Source organism: Carya illinoinensis, chromosome 13, assembly GCF_018687715.1.
Source record: "Carya illinoinensis cultivar Pawnee chromosome 13, C.illinoinensisPawnee_v1, whole genome shotgun sequence".
NCBI lineage: Eukaryota > Viridiplantae > Streptophyta > Magnoliopsida > Fagales > Juglandaceae > Carya > Carya illinoinensis.
Window position 1 is genome coordinate 3,954,557 of NC_056764.1, and position 18,885 is coordinate 3,973,441.

At 36.9% G+C, this 18,885-nt stretch overlaps 1 protein-coding gene across 2 annotated transcripts; it reads left to right on the forward strand.

The window, feature by feature from the left end:
- Positions 1-1,170: 1,170 nt before the first annotated feature.
- Positions 1,171-17,671, forward strand: LOC122292015 (proline-, glutamic acid- and leucine-rich protein 1). Of its 2 annotated transcripts, none has more exons than XM_043100168.1 (13): positions 1,171-1,527; positions 2,495-2,611; positions 4,493-4,557; positions 5,769-5,874; positions 6,807-6,896; positions 10,369-10,428; positions 10,541-10,670; positions 10,745-10,938; positions 11,097-11,281; positions 11,568-11,695; positions 14,061-14,338; positions 15,473-15,716; positions 16,703-17,671. In XM_043100168.1, the coding sequence occupies exons 1-13, from the start codon at positions 1,258-1,260 to the stop codon at positions 17,506-17,508; spliced, it is 2,673 nt and encodes an 890-aa protein (XP_042956102.1). In that variant the 5' UTR covers positions 1,171-1,257; the 3' UTR covers positions 17,509-17,671. The 2 variants fall into 2 exon arrangements, with proteins under 2 accessions (XP_042956102.1, XP_042956103.1); XM_043100169.1 differs by having other exon boundaries at positions 1,348-1,527; positions 2,499-2,611.
- Positions 17,672-18,885: the final 1,214 nt, after the last annotated feature.

The window sequence follows — 18,885 nt, forward strand, 5'->3', positions numbered from 1 at the left end:
ATAATCTCTATTTGAAAATTGTAATACAGGTATAAGTACTTTTATATTTAAAAATTATTAAAATTATTAAAATATTTATCTTAAAATGATTTTTTTTTAATAAAGGGTCTGCACATTCAATCCCTAAGTAAAAATTGCAAATAGAATTTTTCTTTAAAGTTATATGGTTTTCTTTTTTTTATTTGAAATTGGCCACCATCTTACATCCTTTTATACTAAGATATTGAATTTAATTTATCTTTATATGCATGATTGGTTTATAGCAAACTCATTTAAACTCATTTGGATTGGGAGGTCTCACCTCATTTCAATTCATCTCATCTCATTATTATAACTTTTCTAAATTCTCATACAAAATATAATAAACAATTCAATATTTTCAAATATCAAAATAATAATAATAATATTTAATTTAATTTTTATATTTCATCTAAAATCATCCAATCTCATTTCTGAATCAAAACTATCTTATCTCATCTCAACTCAATTGTTGTTTTTAAAGTTCGAGTAGAATCAACAATTGCTGGTCATACAGAATGCAGATTAGGATCACATGCCAATATGACAAGTTAAAAGACAATATTGAAAAATTGATAGATATGATTAATGAGACCAAGTTCTAAAAACACGTGTGCCAACATCTACATGATTTTTTGTTTTTAATTTTGCACAAATCTATATCAAGCCATAACCCGTGTCTTATTGATATGATAGGACTCCCACATTAAAGCGAATATTTTTAATATTTTTTCTTGAACTAGTTAATTAAGTGATTGATGTATCTATTTAGATTTCAACGGCACACGACATTATATGAGGAATAAAAAAATAAATATATTCTTTATTATTTAAAAAAGAGCATTTAATTTACTCATATTAATTTATGGAGTCTAATAAATAAAGAAAAATGATATTTAAAATCATAAAATATGTAAATATTATATATATATATTTAAAAAAAAGTAAATATAATATCTATATAAAAAATTAATTTTTAATAACGATCATCACTCATTTTAAAAAAGAGTGGGTGAAGTTATCGGTTTAGCTGTATTTAGCATTATTATAAATAATATTGGTGGGGAATAACTAGTCAAGCATCTAAATTTACAATACGACATCGTTTTTCCACTAATTTTACAACACGTCGCGAGCTTAACAACGGCTACCAAATCTAGGGTTTAACGGAAAGCCCTTTAAACCCTTCACGCATACCCTCTCTTGGCATCTCAGAGCTCGAGCTTCAATTCGATTCCGATGGCGGCCTTCAATCACGTCAAGAACATGTACGATGTCTCCTTGAAGCCCCGCCTCCTTCGAACGCTCATCAAAGAGGACTTACCCGACGAGACGCACCCGTTTCGGAACCCTGCCGGGCTCTCCACCGTAGTTTCGATGATCAAGACGCACGGGCTCCTCTCCGAGTCCTCCTTCGCTGAATCTACGAATCGAAAGCAAATCGAGAACTGGAAATCCGCCGTCGATTCATGGGTCGAGCGCTTGGATTTGCTCGTCTCTCACGCTATGGTGTTCATCAATAAACTTCTATTTAAATTTTACTTATATTTTGAAAAGTGATTATATTTATAGTTATTACTTAAGTTTTTGTGATTAATTGAAATGGGTTTTATGATTTTTTCCCCCTAAAGGCTCAATTGGTGTAAGTCCTGTATTTGTACAAGGGTTAGAAAAATTGGTTGGATAATGTTCGTTTTGAGTTGAAGCAAGTTGGGACGATTTAAAAAGTAACTTGCGTTTGTATGAACCTTTCAATAGGGGTATAAGAGAAACCGAAGGTCTCAGTGGTGTCATCCATTGGTTTTTTGAGCTGGAATTATCTGACACTGTGACAGCAGTGTGGGCTCCAATTTTCTTTGATGTCCTACTTCTGGCTTGTGAAATGCATGGGAGGGCCTCGATTGCAATGGGGGCATCCAACTGCATCCGAATTTATCTCTTTACCATGTTTAGGGTGGATGGGTTGTAGCTATTCCTCAAAAGCGTATATTCTCAAATGACATCCTAACATTTTCCATGTCGGCCATATTTGCTTGAAGTAGAGGAGATTATATATGAACATGGAATATGTATGTTAATGTAAAAGAAAGTAAAATATATGTGAGAGATTCTAAGAACTTTCAGGGTGAAAGAAAGAATAGATGGATATAAATTGCATTAATGAATTTTATCAAATTATTTGCAGTGCACTTGGTGAATATATTAGGCTTCTACTAATGGTGGATTCTCAACCTTTTATCAATGCTGAGAGGGCTAGATTTAGAGTTGAATGGATGCCATGGGATCAATGTCGTTGAATGGAGCAATGCAAAATCTATGTTTTGGATGATAATTATTTTCTTCAGGTTACCATAGGAATAGTCCATACGATGTGAAATGGAAATGAAAGATGAATTCTATATCTTTTTTCATTTTACCAAAAGGCTATAAATAATCATCAGATAAGTACTCATCGGATTGTATGATTCCTTTCTAGCCAGATAAATGCTGGGCAGGAATCTGCTTACTGGGTGTGACTTGTCAAGAATGCAGTTCTGATCGTTTCTTGGCATCATATGATGGTTGGTTCCACAAGCTTCTGCCATTTATTCAGGTAAATGAGCTTGGGCTTTGCCTATTCGTATTAATATTACCGTTTACCTATCAAAAAAAAGTTTTATCATGCACCATAATTGTCATATTAGTGTCTTATGGCCATCCAAAGTTACTGCTCTTATTTTTGTTTAGTGAAACAATTTTATCAAGAGTGTAGAGGGATGCAACCCGAGTGCATAGGAATTACAAGAGGACAAACACTACTAATAGAAGAGAAAAAGGAACAAATTGCAATGAATTCTAGAAACTAGAGTAGCTAGAGTTGCAACCATCCAAACATAAAGGGATTTGAACATAATGGCTTTTAACTCTATTATCAATCTCTTGTACTTTTCAAAGGTTTGAGCATTATGTTCCTGTCAAATACACCACATTATAAGGTACCATCCTTCAAACTTCTAATTTGCAATGAAATCCAAATTGGCTTCACCAGATCCACTCGATCCCCAAATTTTTTTATTTTTTTTATTTTTTGATAGGTAAGAAATTTATTAAAATCATGTAATTTAGGCATAGCCCAAGTAAACAGGAAGTATTCAAAAGAAAAACACCTAATTACAAGCTAAAGCTGAAAAACATAACAAAAATCATTAAGGCTAATCCCATCCATGACAATAACCAAAGCCCAAAGCAACAAAGTATGAAAAAATGCACCACATGAGACAAAGAGGTACCATCTTCCAAACAGCAGCTATTTGATGATTTCCTTGAATCCCTTTCCAACAGGCCAAAAGATTCACCACCCTCTTGGGCATCACCCAAGCAAATCCAAGCCTAGTGAAAACCTCATCCCACAAAGTCTTCAACACATCACAAAAAATGGAAGATGGATATCGGTACTCCCTGGCTGCTTCATATCGAAGCAAAAGATGCTCAGTCATTTCCTTGCTCTGCTTACATGTACAACACCAATCTATACTATGACCTGCCTCTTTCTCAAATTATCCAAACATCAAAATCTTCCCTAAAGCTACCTTTGAAACAAAAATGAGGCCTTCAAAGGAGCTCTATTTCTTCAAACACACTTTCAAGGAAACAAAGAGCGAACTTGAGGGTTTAACACATGGTAAAAAGATTGGATCTTGAATGTCCCTCATTTGGAAGGAATCCAACAGATTTTTTCCACACCACCTCCTCTCAACCCAACATAATAAATACAACTAAAGGATGAAGAGATTAACTTCACCTCTCAATCATGCACTGATCTTATAAATGTAATATTCCAGCATGTTATCGGAAATATGCAAATGTTCTGCTATCTAAGCATTCTATAGCTCTATATACTAAACAAAGCCAGGAAGGCTATCGCATACACTTTTTTTTATGTTTCCATATCTTTTGTTACCATCTTGCTTCTATTTTGTACGCATACACTTTTTTTTTTCATATGACTTATATGGTATGGAAATGAGCTTCTACCCACCTGTTGAGATTGGTAATCTGAAATATGTGGTTTAGAAAACAATAAAAAAAATGCTAAATAAATTTCTAGTCTTTTATAGAGTAATAAATTATGGGAGAACCCACCCGTGGGTAGCCCAATTGGTAATGGCGAACTTGTGTGCATGAGCCCCATGTCACAAGTTCGATTCCCCCTGGGATCAAACTACGATTTAAGTGGGAGGCCATGGTGGTGGGTTGTTGTGCTAGTCTCCTTGGGGGTTTAGGTTCCATGTGTGAGTCCGAAGGGCTTTGCCATGGGATGGTTCCCCTGTCATAAAAAAAAAAAAAAAAATTATGAGAAATTTGCAGTTGAAGATTGTAGTTTGTCTTTTAAATTGCTGAAATTTTGTTTGTATTTAAATGCTTAAAGTTAAAAAGTCATAAAATTTCTAAAATTCCTTTATTAATATGTTACCATATCTTTTGTTTTAAACAGTCACCAGCAGATTCTCATTTTGTGAAGGTGGCTTCTTGTGCCTCGCTGTCAGATATGTTCACAAGGTTAGATCTCCCGTTTTTTCCCAGCATAAAATCATAATACAAATATATTTTATGTCTTGAGCAGTTGAGCTACTTATCAAAAAAATATTTTTTGTCTTGAGCTGTGACTGTCATACAACGTGCTTTGGAGTCGGATGGAATTGGTGGATTGTGTATACATTCAGATTACAAGGAGTTTTTTATATGATGGTGGACACTGAATCTTTAAGAGTTTTTTTATAAGTACAAGAAATTTTATTGATACTAAAATAGGCATAGCCCAAGTACACGGGAAGTATACAAGAGAATATACCTAATTAAGAGCTATAAGGAGTTTTTTATATGATGGTGCAACCTTAGAACATAGGAAGTATAAAAGAGAAACGCCCAAGCAGAAAATACTAACATCTAACTTCAAGAGACTCAAAATCTCCCACAATGAAGGTGGCTAGTAACTGAGGTCCAATCATAGAGAAAATTTCTGGAATAGAAACTACTGCTTTAACATCGGTAGTTCATACCACTCAAGATTCCAAATCTCACCTCTCTGATGTCTTCCAAGATGTCCCTTTCAACATGCTAACAAATAAACAATTGTTTTACGCATAAATGATGAAACTTCAAACAAGCCAAACATGAATGAAATTCATATAGTATTGATTTTGAATTCAATCTTGCTAAGCTGTCCCTCTGGGAGTGCATCTAATTTACAATTTTTTGGAGCTTGAGTTTTTCAAAACTCTTGATGAGGTTTGTAAGTCTTCTGAATAGGATGTTGGAATTATGGGAACACCCTTAACATGTTTTCTAATGAGAATGTGAGTACGTGGTCGTATTGATGGGTCAATTTGAATGTGTTTAGCTTGGAAATATTACTTGCCCTTCTTAGATTTCAAATCAAAGGTAATGGCTTATGGGGCTCCCCACTGGGTTATCGGGTCTAACTTCTATTGTGTAATAATTTTCAGAGAATGCTGGCATATATATATATATATATTTTTTATCGGTAAACAAATTTTTATTGGTAAAAAAAAGGCAAAATGCCCCAGAGAATGCTGGCATAAAACCGATGCATGGCCCCTATATTGGTTTATATAATTATATACCAAGAAATTGTTTGTTCCAAACTGTAACTTAGTTCTTGATGTGAGTCTGCTATGCTTATAGCCTGTAGCTGTTAGTGATATTGTGAGTTTCATAACTTGTTTAGCCTTTTTTTTCCCTGGGGTTAGATTGGGTGGATTTCCAAATCAAAAGAAGGATGGGACTTCCCATTTCATGAAACTCGTTCAACCAGTTTTGAAGCTGCTAAATTATGATAGTTCAGAGGCTATATGGGTAAGTAGCATTCGTTCAAAAATTGCTTCAGGCCTCAGGCTTTGCCTGGGAAAATCCATGCATTCACACTTTTCCTTTTCTTTTAAAATTTTCAATTAAGCAATTTCCTCTGACAATTGAATCAAGCTCTTTCATTGTCATTTAACACTATTTTTTTATCTCATCGTGTCATGATTCTTGTTACATTCAACACTGGAAGTGAAATTTGATTTGATAGAATCATTAAATAATTGGCTAGGAGGGGTGTTGTGTGCTTGAAGCCTTTTTGTCCCTGTGTTTTCTGAGTATCAAATGCATATCAGTAATATTGCCAGATATTGATGAGTCCATAGGATGTTGCTACCATCTATATAGACAGATAACATAAAGGTTGATGCTATCTTGTGTTTGAAACCAGTTAGGGTCCAGCTTAGTGGTTAAAGGGCGAGCTTGGGTTGAGTTGTAGCTAGGTTCAATTCTGCATTGAGAGCTTCTGTAAATTAATACACAGTTCTGGGGGTTGGGTTGTTTATCTGGATTTACTATCCAGGGATGGGTGGTTCAAAGGACCTTGTCTTGGTGAGGTTCTGCATTATAAAAAAAAATTTGTGTTTGAGCTTATGTATAGTCTCTCTCTCTCTCTCTCTCTCTCTCTCTCTCTCTCTCTCTCATGCGTACGCATGTGGGTGTGGGCCCACACTCCCCACATATGTATGCACCGTGGTAAACTTCACAGCAAAAGCCTCTTTTTAAAATTAGTTGGGATCAGAGATGCCTTTTCTACTTCAAGATCCTTTCTGCATATGTGAATAAATAATTTCTGCAAACTTGGTTTACCAGGTTTTATGAAGATACAATCTTTGTTTGTCATTGATGTTCCCATCATAACATGTCATGTGACCTAGTTTTCTGTGTTCAAGTTTCATTTATCATCTCCATACTGGCGCATGCAGGAAGGAGCAGTTCAGTTAATATGCACTGCTATAACTTACTTTCCATCTTCCATACATCGTCATTATGAGAGTGCAAGTCATTATGACAGTGTAAGTCTTTTTTTCTTTTTCTTTTTCTAAATAAAATCTTCAATTATATAAAAAAATGTTGAAAAAGGCTGCATCCCAATACATACCAAGTTTTTTAATTTGCCCATTTTAGTGGAACCTAGGTAAGTAATTTGGATAGTCTGATCTAGATTGAATTATTGACACCATATTCTAAAGTACTTTGCAACTCCTTTATCTTTTAAATGAAAGAAAAGCAAGGTTCATATCTGTTATAGTTGTTCCGTTTCAGATTCGGTGTTGTACAATCTTTTTTTTTTTTTATAAGTAAAATATTATATATATCAATAGGAGTAACCAAGTACACTGGACGTAAACAAGAAAACACCTAACCCATACTAGAGTGCCCCGAATGACCCAATAGCCCGGGAAAACTATCCAAAATACACCAAACCTGAATTGGAATGGAACACACCTCCCCAACCCCAACCCCTTGTTTTCCGTACAACTAATTCAAATCCCTCTACAAGACCGTTTTCACAATGCCCTCCCTTTAGCCTTCCCTCAACTTGAACTACCTCCCTTAGTGTCGTAGTTAATTGCCCATGAAAGACACTTTAATTCCATTCTTTTCTTGATACTGGATTTGGTTTCAAGCTCGTGGCTCGCCTTAATCGCTGTGAGTAGTGCTTTAATTTGGTTTTGATATGTATCATTTGAAATCCCCACTAGTTGCTTAAACCCGTTAACTTTATTAAGAACCCAATCTGATGGTGAATCCGCTATATCATTTAATGGAGGAAGAGAAACCGGGGGAGCAACATTATCCCCAGACATAGTACCCAACTGCACTCCTAACTCTAAGCCTTCCTCCACAATAGGCACCAACGACAAACCCATAATTTCCTTCCCACCATATCCTGCATTCAAATCTCGAGTCTCCTCGACAGCTAAATGGTTGTTGTCCATTTTTTTTGTCACCATAAAAGGTTCCTCCCCTCCATTGATGATGACATTGCTTATATTTGCTTCCACCCCCGACGATCCTTGTAGTTCCACTTTATCAGACCTTATTGCTCCCTCAGGAATAGAACAGGTAGGGGAAGCCCTACCTTCTATTACCCCCATTTGTAAAAATAGGCTCGACTGTTTCTTCCACATTACCAACCCCATTTGCAACTGGTGACTGTGGGCCTACTGCTCCCTTAGGAGGCATGGACTACACGTTGCCGATGTCTTGAGTGACACTAGCATGGACAAACGACCTTATCTGTGACGGTGTTGAAACGCCCTTTGCCGATGCACTTGAGGCCTTCGAACCCGTAGGATCCACCCCCCGCCCTCCCTCGTCCTTTTTCGACCCACCATTGAAACCCACTACTACGTCCAACCCCTTAAAGCAGTAGCACCTCATATTAGAATCATATACTTCGGACTGTAGATAATTGGCAATTCAATAATGGTTGCCTGGACATTTTTTTTTTTTTTGATAAATAAACAAATTTATTGATCAATGGCAAAGCCAGTATTACAACTCTAACGCCCTAACTAGGTAGGCGCATTAGAGACAAGAAAATCATGCATGGCCATGCCATCAAAATCCACAGCAATAGCCCTGTTACAAAGTGTTCTGAAAAATAAAAGTTTAAGCTCCTCTATTGATCTTTCTTGGTCCTCAAAGGTCCTCTCATTTCGCTCCTGTCATACACACCACATGATGCATAGAGGGATCATCTTCCAGATAGCTTTAATTGGTTTTCTGCCCCTTATATTTGACCAGCTAGCCAGTGCCACCTCCACAGTTTTAGGCATAACCCAAGCCATATCCAGTCGTGAGAATACCTCATTCCAAAGGACCCTTACCGTATCGCAGTGTAGAAGGAGATGGTCGACCGACTCTCCCCCTCTTCTGCACATGCAACACCAGTCCGCGATAATGATCATTCTTTTCCTCAGATTCTCTGTAGTAAGTATTTTTCCCAAGGATGTAGTCCACACAAAGAATGATACTTTAGGAGGAGCCTTATTTCTCCAGATTTTTCTCCAGAGACAAGGAGAGGTGGGCTCCTGGGTGAGGGTCTTGTAGAAAGAGCGAACAGAAAAAATACCTTTGTCTGTTAGAGACCACCTCAACACATCCTCTTGCTGGCCATTGGGTCTTATGGAGTATATGAGGCTGTAGAAGTCCTCAAATATACTTAGTTCCCAGTCTTGTGCAGCCCTACTAAAATTAATGTTCCAAAGAATCTGACCCCCCTCTAACTCCATGACTTCTGCCACTGAAGCCTCCTTATCTCTAGCCAACTGGAATAGAGGAGGGTACAAGTCTTTCAAGGCCCTACTAGCACACCATACATCTCTCCAGAATTTGATTCTTGAACCCATGCCCACACGAAGCTTTACATGTTGATTAAAGACCCCCCATCCTCTTCTTATATGTTTCCATAACCCCACACCATAAGCTCCCCTTACTTCTCTAGTACACCACTCCCTCCATAGACCGCCATACTTCTTCGCAACCACTAGTTTCCATAGAGAATCATGTTCGTTGGCAAATCTCCAAAGCCATTTGCCTAATAGCGCTCGGTTGAACATCCTTAGGTTTCGAACCCCCAAGCCTCCCCCTGATATAGGACGACACACCTGCTCCCACTTAACCAAGTGGAATTTGAACTCCTCCCCCAAGCCCCCCATAAGAAATCTGGTTGGAGCTTTTCAATACGAACCGCCACACTTGCTGGTATTGGAAAAAGAGATAAAAAGTAGGTAGGTAAGTTAGAGAGTGTACTCTTTATCAATGTAGTCCTTCCACCTTTTGACAAGTACAACCTCTTCCACCCCGCCAATCTTCGCTCTATTTTTTCGATAACTAAATCCCACACCGCAGACACCCTCAAGGCACTCCCTAAAGGAAGTCCCAAATAAGTCATAGGGAAAGAAGATATCTTACACCCCATCATTCTCACTAGTTGGCGAATATTAGAAACTTCCCCTATGGGCACCAACTCTAATTTTTCCCAATTCACCTTTAACCCGGAGACGGCCTCGAAGCAAAAGAGTAAAATCTTTAACACTTGCATCTGATTTTGCTCGGCTTCACATAGTATAAGTGTATCATTTGCAAACAGGAGGTGAGAGATGATAATAGTTTCCCTGTCCGTGTTGCCAATCGGAATCCCTTTTAAGAGTCCGTTTTCAACCATAACCGAGAGCATCCTACTTAGAGCCTCCATAACTATCACGAACAGAAAAGGTGACAAAGGATCCCCTTGTCGCAATCCACGAGAACTCTGGAAGAAGCCTACTGGAACTCCATTTAGCAACTGGACATATGTCCTATATAATGTATAAATTTAGTGACATGATGGAGATAAACCCTATTATATCAGCTTTCATTGTGGTTTATGTGTTAAAAGCCTAACAATTTTCCTTTTTACTGGACGTCTAGCCCTTTACAAAACCCTTAGATTTGACTTGTTGATTCATTCATAGTGAGTACTAAATACTTTTGCAGACGGAAACTGCAATTGCTTCAAAACTTTTGTCAGGAAAATGCAGTGCTGATATGCTGAAGGTAACATGGTTGTTTTTGTTTTGTATGATCTGTATCTTTCACGTGACTTAACAAGAAAACTATTGGTTGTAAGCAAACTTGGTTCTGAATCTATTTGGTGTTCAACAATCAGAAGCTTGCTCATTGCCTAGCATTATTGCCAAAATCGAGAGGAGATGAAGAGAGCTGGTCCTTAATGATGCAGAAGATCTTATTATTGATTAATGCCCATCTGAATGATACCTTCCAAGGTCTAGAAGAAGGTAAGTTTGAATGCAATCTTGGCTGTGCTGTTTCTGGTCGTAGGATTGTAAGTGATAAGTTGCAGATGTTGCAGAAACTACACGTAATGAAGCTGGGAGATTATTGGTTCCACCAGGAAAGGATCCGCCACCTCCCTTGGGGGGTCATACGTTGCCAGGAGAAGTCTCAGACAATCCCACAAGGAGGTCTGAGAGATTATTAATCTCCAGTGTCTCTACATTGATGCTCTGCTGTTGTACAATGCTCACAAGTTCATACCCTGTGCAGGTTATTATTAGCTCTTTTAAGATGCTTTCATGAAAAATAGGAATGCATCTAGTTGGCATACTTCTTATAATGTTTAAGGGTATCGACCTGCTTCGATAGATGATCTTAAAACTGCAGATACTGGATTTTTAAGATATATAGTATATTTTGGCTAGCAGGTAAATGTCCCCATTCAATCGTTATTAGTCCTTGTCAAGAGAGTGCTGATGGTGGATGGATCATTGCCACATGCCTTATTGCCCTTCATGACTTCCATGCAGCAAGAGCTCATTTGTTCAGAACTTCCAGTTTTGCACTCATATAGTTTGGAGCTGCTCAGTGCTGTCATAAAGGGTACACGCAGGTAAACCGGAGTTTTATATACATATATAGAGAAATGCTTGGGATGCAATCCTAGCACATAGGAAGTAGACAAGAGAAACAGCAATTCAAAAACTCTGAAAAGCTAGAATAAAAGCACAGTTATCCATTTATAAAGCGTGTTGAGGACATTCTTTCTTAGCTTTACTGCTGAAGCTTGATTGTTGCTAGAAAAGGTTCTAATCATAGTTTAAAAAGCTTCTGATAATGTCTCAACATTCTTTATGTAGATGCTCACTTTCTGCCTATATAACTATTTTCATTTGCAGTCAGCTATTACCACATGCTGCTTCAATTGTACGTCTGATTACATCATATTTTAAAAGATGTGCATTGCCAGAATTACGCATAAAGGTCTACTCAATAACAAGGATATTGCTGATCTCCATGGGTGTTGGTATGTAGATTGTTGAATAATCTGTGTGTGTGTGTGTGTGTTTATATCACCAAGCTTCATGGTTTTCATGTCACCAGAGAAGTGCCAGTGTTTTGAAAATAGTCTTCTTGGTCAGTGAGTTTAGAAATTTCATCTGTTATATGACCTTTAACTATCCAAGAAAAAGCGAAATAAGTCCCTTTTCTTTCTTCATTCTTAATGAGTGCTCTTGTTCCAGAACTGCACAATGGCAAGACAATGTATTTTCTGAGAAGCTTTTATGTACACAGCTGCAAATCTCTGTTTTAGATTTCCAAAGTTATTCTGAACTATAAAACTGTTCAGGCGGTGTTAAGTTTTAATGAGTCGGAATGTAATACTTGACGTATATTGGAGATATTTGAATCACTTTAACTTCTTGCACCCTCAAATCTACATCTTCTTATAACAAGCACGTACACACAATCAAGCTTGAATTCTGTTATCTTTACTGAGAATGCTGTTACTTCTAGCCTTGTAACAGCAGGGATGCATGTTAAAATTTACCTGAACTCAAAAATAATCACCTACCTGAGCCTTGAGGCTCCAGAAAAGGTAACATAACATTCAATGGCATACCTTGGGGAAACTAGAAGCAAAGCAAACCCAACATTCATGTGAGCTGGTATCAATACTTCATAGATACTTTGACTAACTTACAAATAGCACCTGTTCCATTGTCCACAAATTACTAGTTCGTGCTGAATACCTTTCTTACCTGAAACTTGCATTGAATCCTTCAAATTGTTAAGAATGAGAAAATTTTCATGGTAGCTAATTTTAGATCTCTGCTAATCAACACCAGCAAGCTTGTAACTATTCTGCTTATTCAGCACTACCAGATGATTTGCTGTAAATTTGAGGAAAGATAGATAAATATTTTGTGTCTAATGTGGTGTTTGTGTAATAAACATAATACCTGGAACTTTGAAAATTGCAAAAGACAGTGGATGAGCTTAGATCCATTATGCTAAGAACTCTTTACATCAGAAGCTTTTCTACGAATGGTCATGGCTTTCTAAATTATATTGAGTTTTTATCTTTTTGTTTTCCCTATTCTTCCTAGTTGGGTGCTCTCTCTTGTACTATATGCTTAGGTTGCGCCCCTTAACACTTTGAATAGAATTGGCTTCCATATAAAAAAGAGTATTTTAAGTTAGCTTAAGCATGTAATGTTTCTGTTGATTCATCAAATTGATGGCGGCTCAAAGATCTAGGCATGGTATAACCAAAATATTGGCTCCTCAATAACCAGTCAGTTCTATAATGTGGCTGTGTTTATTAACAATAATTTGGATATTAAAAAAAAGTTAACTTGTCGTATTATCTGTTTTGGTAGTTTGGTCCTGTTTTTTTTTTTTTTTTTTTTTTTTTTTTTTTTTTTTTTTGCAGTAAACAAAATTTTATTGACCATAAGAATAGACAAAAGCACAAGTATACGGGACATATAAAAGAGCATTGTTTGTGCGTGCTAGTTTAGTTGGTCTTCTTGTTGTCAAGGTTGATATTTTGTTTGGCTCTTTTCCTGCTGTTGTGTATCTATTTGTGTTGCTGTGGATAACATTTATTTGTTGTGGCTTATAGGTGGATGAGGCCTATATCATGGCTTCAGTATTGTTTCTGTTTGTCATAGATGATCTCTTTTGCCATAAGGGAAATCTGTTATGCATATATTTCATATTTATGTATTAGAATATGGAAATGTAATCATAGTTAATGCATAGAGCAAAAGTTACATAGCTAAGTTTGAAGAATACTCTTTTCAGATTGGTAAGATATTTTTTATTGAACAATAAAACATATAAACAAAGAGGAATAACTCAAGTGCACTGGCCGTATACTCAGGCTTCCTCTCGGCATCACAATCAAGAATGTAGTGAATCCAAAGGGGCCAGTATGGTCAATGGATAATTTCTATTGATCAACATCAAAGAGAACAATGATTTTAAAATATGGACTTAGTGCTATTAATAGGAAGCTCTCTCAAAAGATGCCTTTTTTCTCTTCCACCATGCAGTTCACCTGGGAGTGTGTGTGTGTTTTAGCCTTTTGTCTTTGAGTGATTAGCATCATCCTAGTATCCTTGTTTACTTTTGGTCGCAAAATAAATTTGTTGGACTCCTTTTATGTCCATTGCATCTAATAGATCAAAAGTAAACATGGTTGGGCTCGTTTACATGTCCATTGCATCTAATATTTGGCTTGGATCTTCTACTAGTTTTTCATCTTGTTTTTGAGCATGGAGCTCTCTCTGGCTTTTTTTTTTTTTTGGTCTAAAGTTGTCATTGTTGTTTCCATGGAAGTCTCATTTCATGTTTGTACTAATACTCAGCCATATCATGATCAGGAGTTGCCATATATCTTGCACAGGAAGTAATCGACAATGCTTTTGTTGATTTGCATCAAGAGAGTGGTTGCACAACTTCTAGTGTTAACTCAAAGGCCTCTTCAGAAGCACTGCTGCAGCCAAGCCATAGGAAAAGGAAACATGTAACTACTACTGGATATCTTGAGGAGCAGCATGATCGTGGTGGTTTGCAAGTTGAAGCCCCAAAGAACCATTCAATATCTCCAATTTCTGTGAGGGTGGCAGCACTTGAGGCATTAGAAGCACTTTTCACTGTGGTATGTGCATTGTGAAGAATGGTGTAGCAGGGTATTTACCGTGCATTAGTATTAAGATATTGATACTTTGTAATTTTTCATGCACATGAAATCCCATTGATTCCCATAGCATTATAATTCTCATAACTGCACATCTCGTGTATGAAGCTCTGGTGGAAGCCATTTCCCCCCCCCCCCCCCCCCCCCCCCCCACACACACACACACCACCAAAAAAAAAAAAAAAAAAATCCATTTTGTAAAATGGTTTTAGCAAGTAGAAAATGAGTAGTATTTGTGCATGCAATTTGATAGGCACCTTTTGGAAATTACATCGAAATTGTTCTTGTTTCGATTTTATGTGGTGGCTAGAAACTTGTATTCCTAGCTATTTGCCATGTATTGCTTGCACAGAAAATTTAGACCTCAATAGGGCTTAATGCTTAATGGAAGATATGGCAGATTAACTCTGTTCTTGGATTTGAAAACAAAATGGTTCCGTTCTTACCTATTTTGAGGTTCAACTTAGATTGTAGTTCTTGTTGGGAAAGTGGCCTATTTATTGCCTGTACATCTTCCTGTGTACTTATTTTGTGCTATGAATCATTATTGCTTCTTAAAAAAGTGCCATGAATCATTATCACTTTTTTAAGAAAGAAGTATATAGCCTGCACATACAGGTTACCTATCTTCATAATAAAATTGTTGTTCCTCATAAAAGGTATTTGCTATTAATTATTTGCCGGTCCAAGACCAAGTGGTGAAGGCCTTGGTCTTGGAGTCTCAATCCCTTCAAGGTCCAAGGTTTAATACCTCATGGGTGCAAATAATCCTTTGGGGCCACACCCCCTAGTGAAAAGCTAACGATTTAACCAGTTTCATGTAGGGAAACTTCTGAGGGTGCAGTGCACAAGACCGGGGTTTACTCTGCAGGGGTGGGCCCAAAGGGCTCTGCCTTGGAGAGGTTCCCCGAAATAAAAAAATAAAAAAAAAGTCACCTAAGTTATGATTCACATAAGAAATATGTGATTTGAGGTCATTTGTGTTCTGAGTATGAAGAAAGTATTTAAATCCTTACTCAAGCACCTTGCCTCCTAAACCTTGATTCTAACCTTGAATGAATACTAATGAGTACTAAGTGTTCTAAATTTTTACAGGGTGGTGCTTTGAGATCTGAATCTTGGCGATCAAATGTCGATCTTCTTTTGATAAACACAGCAACAAGTTCTCTAGAAGGAAAATGGGCCAGTGAGGAGAATCATAGTTTCCAGCCCAATGAACCTACTTCTATTTGGGTAGATTTTCAGCTTGCAGCATTACGTGCACTTTTGGCATCTCTTCTTTCCTCAGTTCATGTCCGGCCCCCGTATTTAGCCCAGGGTCTTGAACTTTTCCGGAGAGGTAATTATCTTCAAAAGTAAGCAAATTTATCATCTTTTTAATCATCATCATCATGATATCTATGGGTAATGATAATACTCGCTCTACAAATTGATTCAGACAAATATGTTGATATGACAATTAGCTCAATCATGCTCTTCAGGATTACGATATTCAGCAATTAAGGATCCTGTCTTTTTAGTAGTGCAGATAAACTGTACGGAAGGGTTGGAAAATGTCATCTAGTAAATGATTGGATAACAGAAAAGAGTCTAGAGAGAGTGAGGTCGCAGAAAGTAATTAACACATCTATGGGCACTCTCACAGTTTAAACAATGTAATATCTAGACCAGTGGAAGGATCATTCTTTCTCGAAAGGGTATCTTTTTCCATCTACTTGGAATCTCAAGCACCTGTACCAACAAAACTAATGGAATCCCAGAAGATATCAGAAGCATGCCAAATGAGTAGGAGTACTTACTCTATTATGTACTTTGTACTCTATTATCGTCATTCAACTCTATCATTTTCCTACTAGTCGTCAGTTTACCAAACATGCCCTTGCTGTTAAGTTTTGTAGAGCTGTGTTGGTTGCTTCTTGTATTCCAGAAATATGATTACAGAGGTCACAAGGTGGACACAGCGCCCAAAGAAGTGTGTATATTTAGCTTTATGCCAGTGGGGAAGGTATTGGAAGTATATAAATTTGCTTTTGTATTCAAAGGAGACGATGGTTAAAAAGATATGCAGTGACGAGCTCAATTGCTCTCTCTTTCATACACAAAAGCTTCAAGCGGTTGAGAATAATCCTCAATGATCTAGTTCTCTTAATTGCTGAGGTTCTGAGCAAAAGCTTTATTTGATGATATGCATAAAGAGTAATGTAGTTTTGCTTGACAATGGTGTGCATTTGAAGTACATTGGCTGCTCTTAGACTTTGTTAGTGTTAAAATATGTTTAATTTTCTTTACTAACCATTTGCTATAATCCATAAAAATGGTTTGTAGGCAAGCAAGAAACTGGAACAAAACTTGCAGAATTCTGTGCCCATGCACTTTTAGCCTTGGAGGTGCTTATACACCCCCGAGCCCTTCCACTCATAGGTTCTTCCCCTGCCACTTGTAACTCCTTTGAAGGAGTTAACCGTAAATTTTCTGAAAATATGTATTCCGGGAGCCTGAAGCACAGTGGACCATTTGCAAGTGGCATACAGGGGATAAAAGACAATATTCCCAATTCGGATGATGATGACCTGTATGAGAGCTGGCTAGAGAATGGCAAAGAAACTGATGCTTTGGACAGCGTCCCATGTAAGAGTATGAGGTATGATGAAGATCCGTCAGAAGCTTTAGGGGTTACTGGTGAAGAAAACCTTTACGTGGATAATTCCTCTGGTGCAACAATTCCAGAGGGGCAGAAGCTAGCAGCATCTGGTGTAGATGGGATGAGAGGCAACAATGATGAAATTATGGTCGAGGCAGGCCAGTTCGAAGAAAATGTAGCACGAGTTGAGGAACCTGTGTCTTCCAAAGATGCCACTGCTCCTGCATCAATTGAAGGTTCTTTGGGCTCAGGGATAATACCTGGGAGATTTGGTTCAAGCAGTGGTGCATCAGATCATGTAGGCAATGTATCTGCATCTAGCAATGATAACTTGGTGGCTAAAGGCGATGGATTTGCAACCACCGGTATGAATTCTTCTACTACAACTATTTCAGAGGAAATTGCCGGAGATGAATTTAATTTGGATGGGGAAGATCCCTTCCCTGAAATTTTAGACGTGGAACCAGATTCTGATGAAGAACAATATTAGGGTTTTGATGATGTTTTTATGGTAGAAGTGTAGGGTAAGAGGCGATGGCTTGTGTCGTGCAAGGATCCAGATTGTACGTCAATCCACATGTTTTCTTTATCCATGGACTTTGTAATTTTTTCAAATAAGTACTAATTACGTAGAAAATGATTTTTCCTAAAAACTATTAGATGATGACTAATTCTCATCCTATGATAACAAGTCATGTAATTGAAATCATCATGTGCTTCCATGTTAAACACGGCATGCATGCAGGCTCGTATGAACATTAGGCAACGCTAGCTCCTACAATTCACAGCAAACACATCTTTCTTGATCAACAACTGCATGCGATTTTAGCAATCCTTCTGAATATACACCTTCAAGAAAATGCCAGCAGATCAAGCTTTTCTCCTTGGCTTTGGGGGGCCAGGCTGTGAAAGGACTCATGTTGCGTAGTGCCAACAACGAGCTTGAAAAGCTCATGAACACAGTTTCAACAATTGAAGCCGTGCTTCAGGATGCGGAGGAACGGCAGGCTGGAAGGGATCATGCGCGTAATTAGAGATAGGCTGAGAAAGGTTTTTATTATTATTATTATTATTATCAGTAAATAAGAATTTTACTAAAAATATGCAAAGTCGCCTTTGTTATTTTATTAAAAATAAGAATCTAATATATATAATTATATATAAAATAATCTTGTATTATATGCTAAATTACTAATTAAAATAACATTAAATTTTAAAATCCTATATAAATAACTATATATTATCACTATATTGTTATATACTATAATATATATAGGTATATAGCATATTATATATTCTATATATATAATATACTGAAAAAATTGGATCCAAACCTGTAAAACTGGAAGCACCGGTTTAGGGGTGTAACCGGTGTAGTATTGGTTATTCAAGTTTCAAAATTGATATATACCGATTCGATTCTAAAATATGTTTGAAACTGGACTAAATTGGACTGGTTATACCCCTATACTCAATGAGTCGATGGAAGATAACTCATCCGATCATGAGACCTTTTAATATATAAATATGATAAATGATACTTACAGTTGTAGAGTACATAAGCATTGCACAATTCTTTTATAAAGAGTGAGTAAATAAGGGATTTATGTAAAAAAATTAATTTTTTAATAATAAACCAATTCTTTTCAGGAAAATTGCGTGGCATATACATACTCTATGACTGTATCTACAAAAATACACACACATATATATAGATGAGTTTTGCTACATACAAGTAAAATCGTGTACTAACTTGCGTACCAATACTGATTCCTTCATATTCAAAATTTAAATTAATTCTGTTTTTAATAAAATTTACTTTTTGATTAATCTTATTACATTAATACAGATATTAGTACGTAATTAT

Coding starts and splice junctions, on each gene's coding strand:
- LOC122292015 (XM_043100168.1), top strand. CDS start 1,258: ATGGCGGCCTTCAATCACGTCAAGAACATGTACGATGTCTCCTTGAAG. Junction 1,528..2,494: donor TGCTCGTCTCTCACGCTATG/GTGTTCATCAAT, acceptor ATTCCTTTCTAG/CCAGATAAATGCTGGGCAGG. Junction 5,875..6,806: donor ATAGTTCAGAGGCTATATGG/GTAAGTAGCATT, acceptor TGGCGCATGCAG/GAAGGAGCAGTTCAGTTAAT.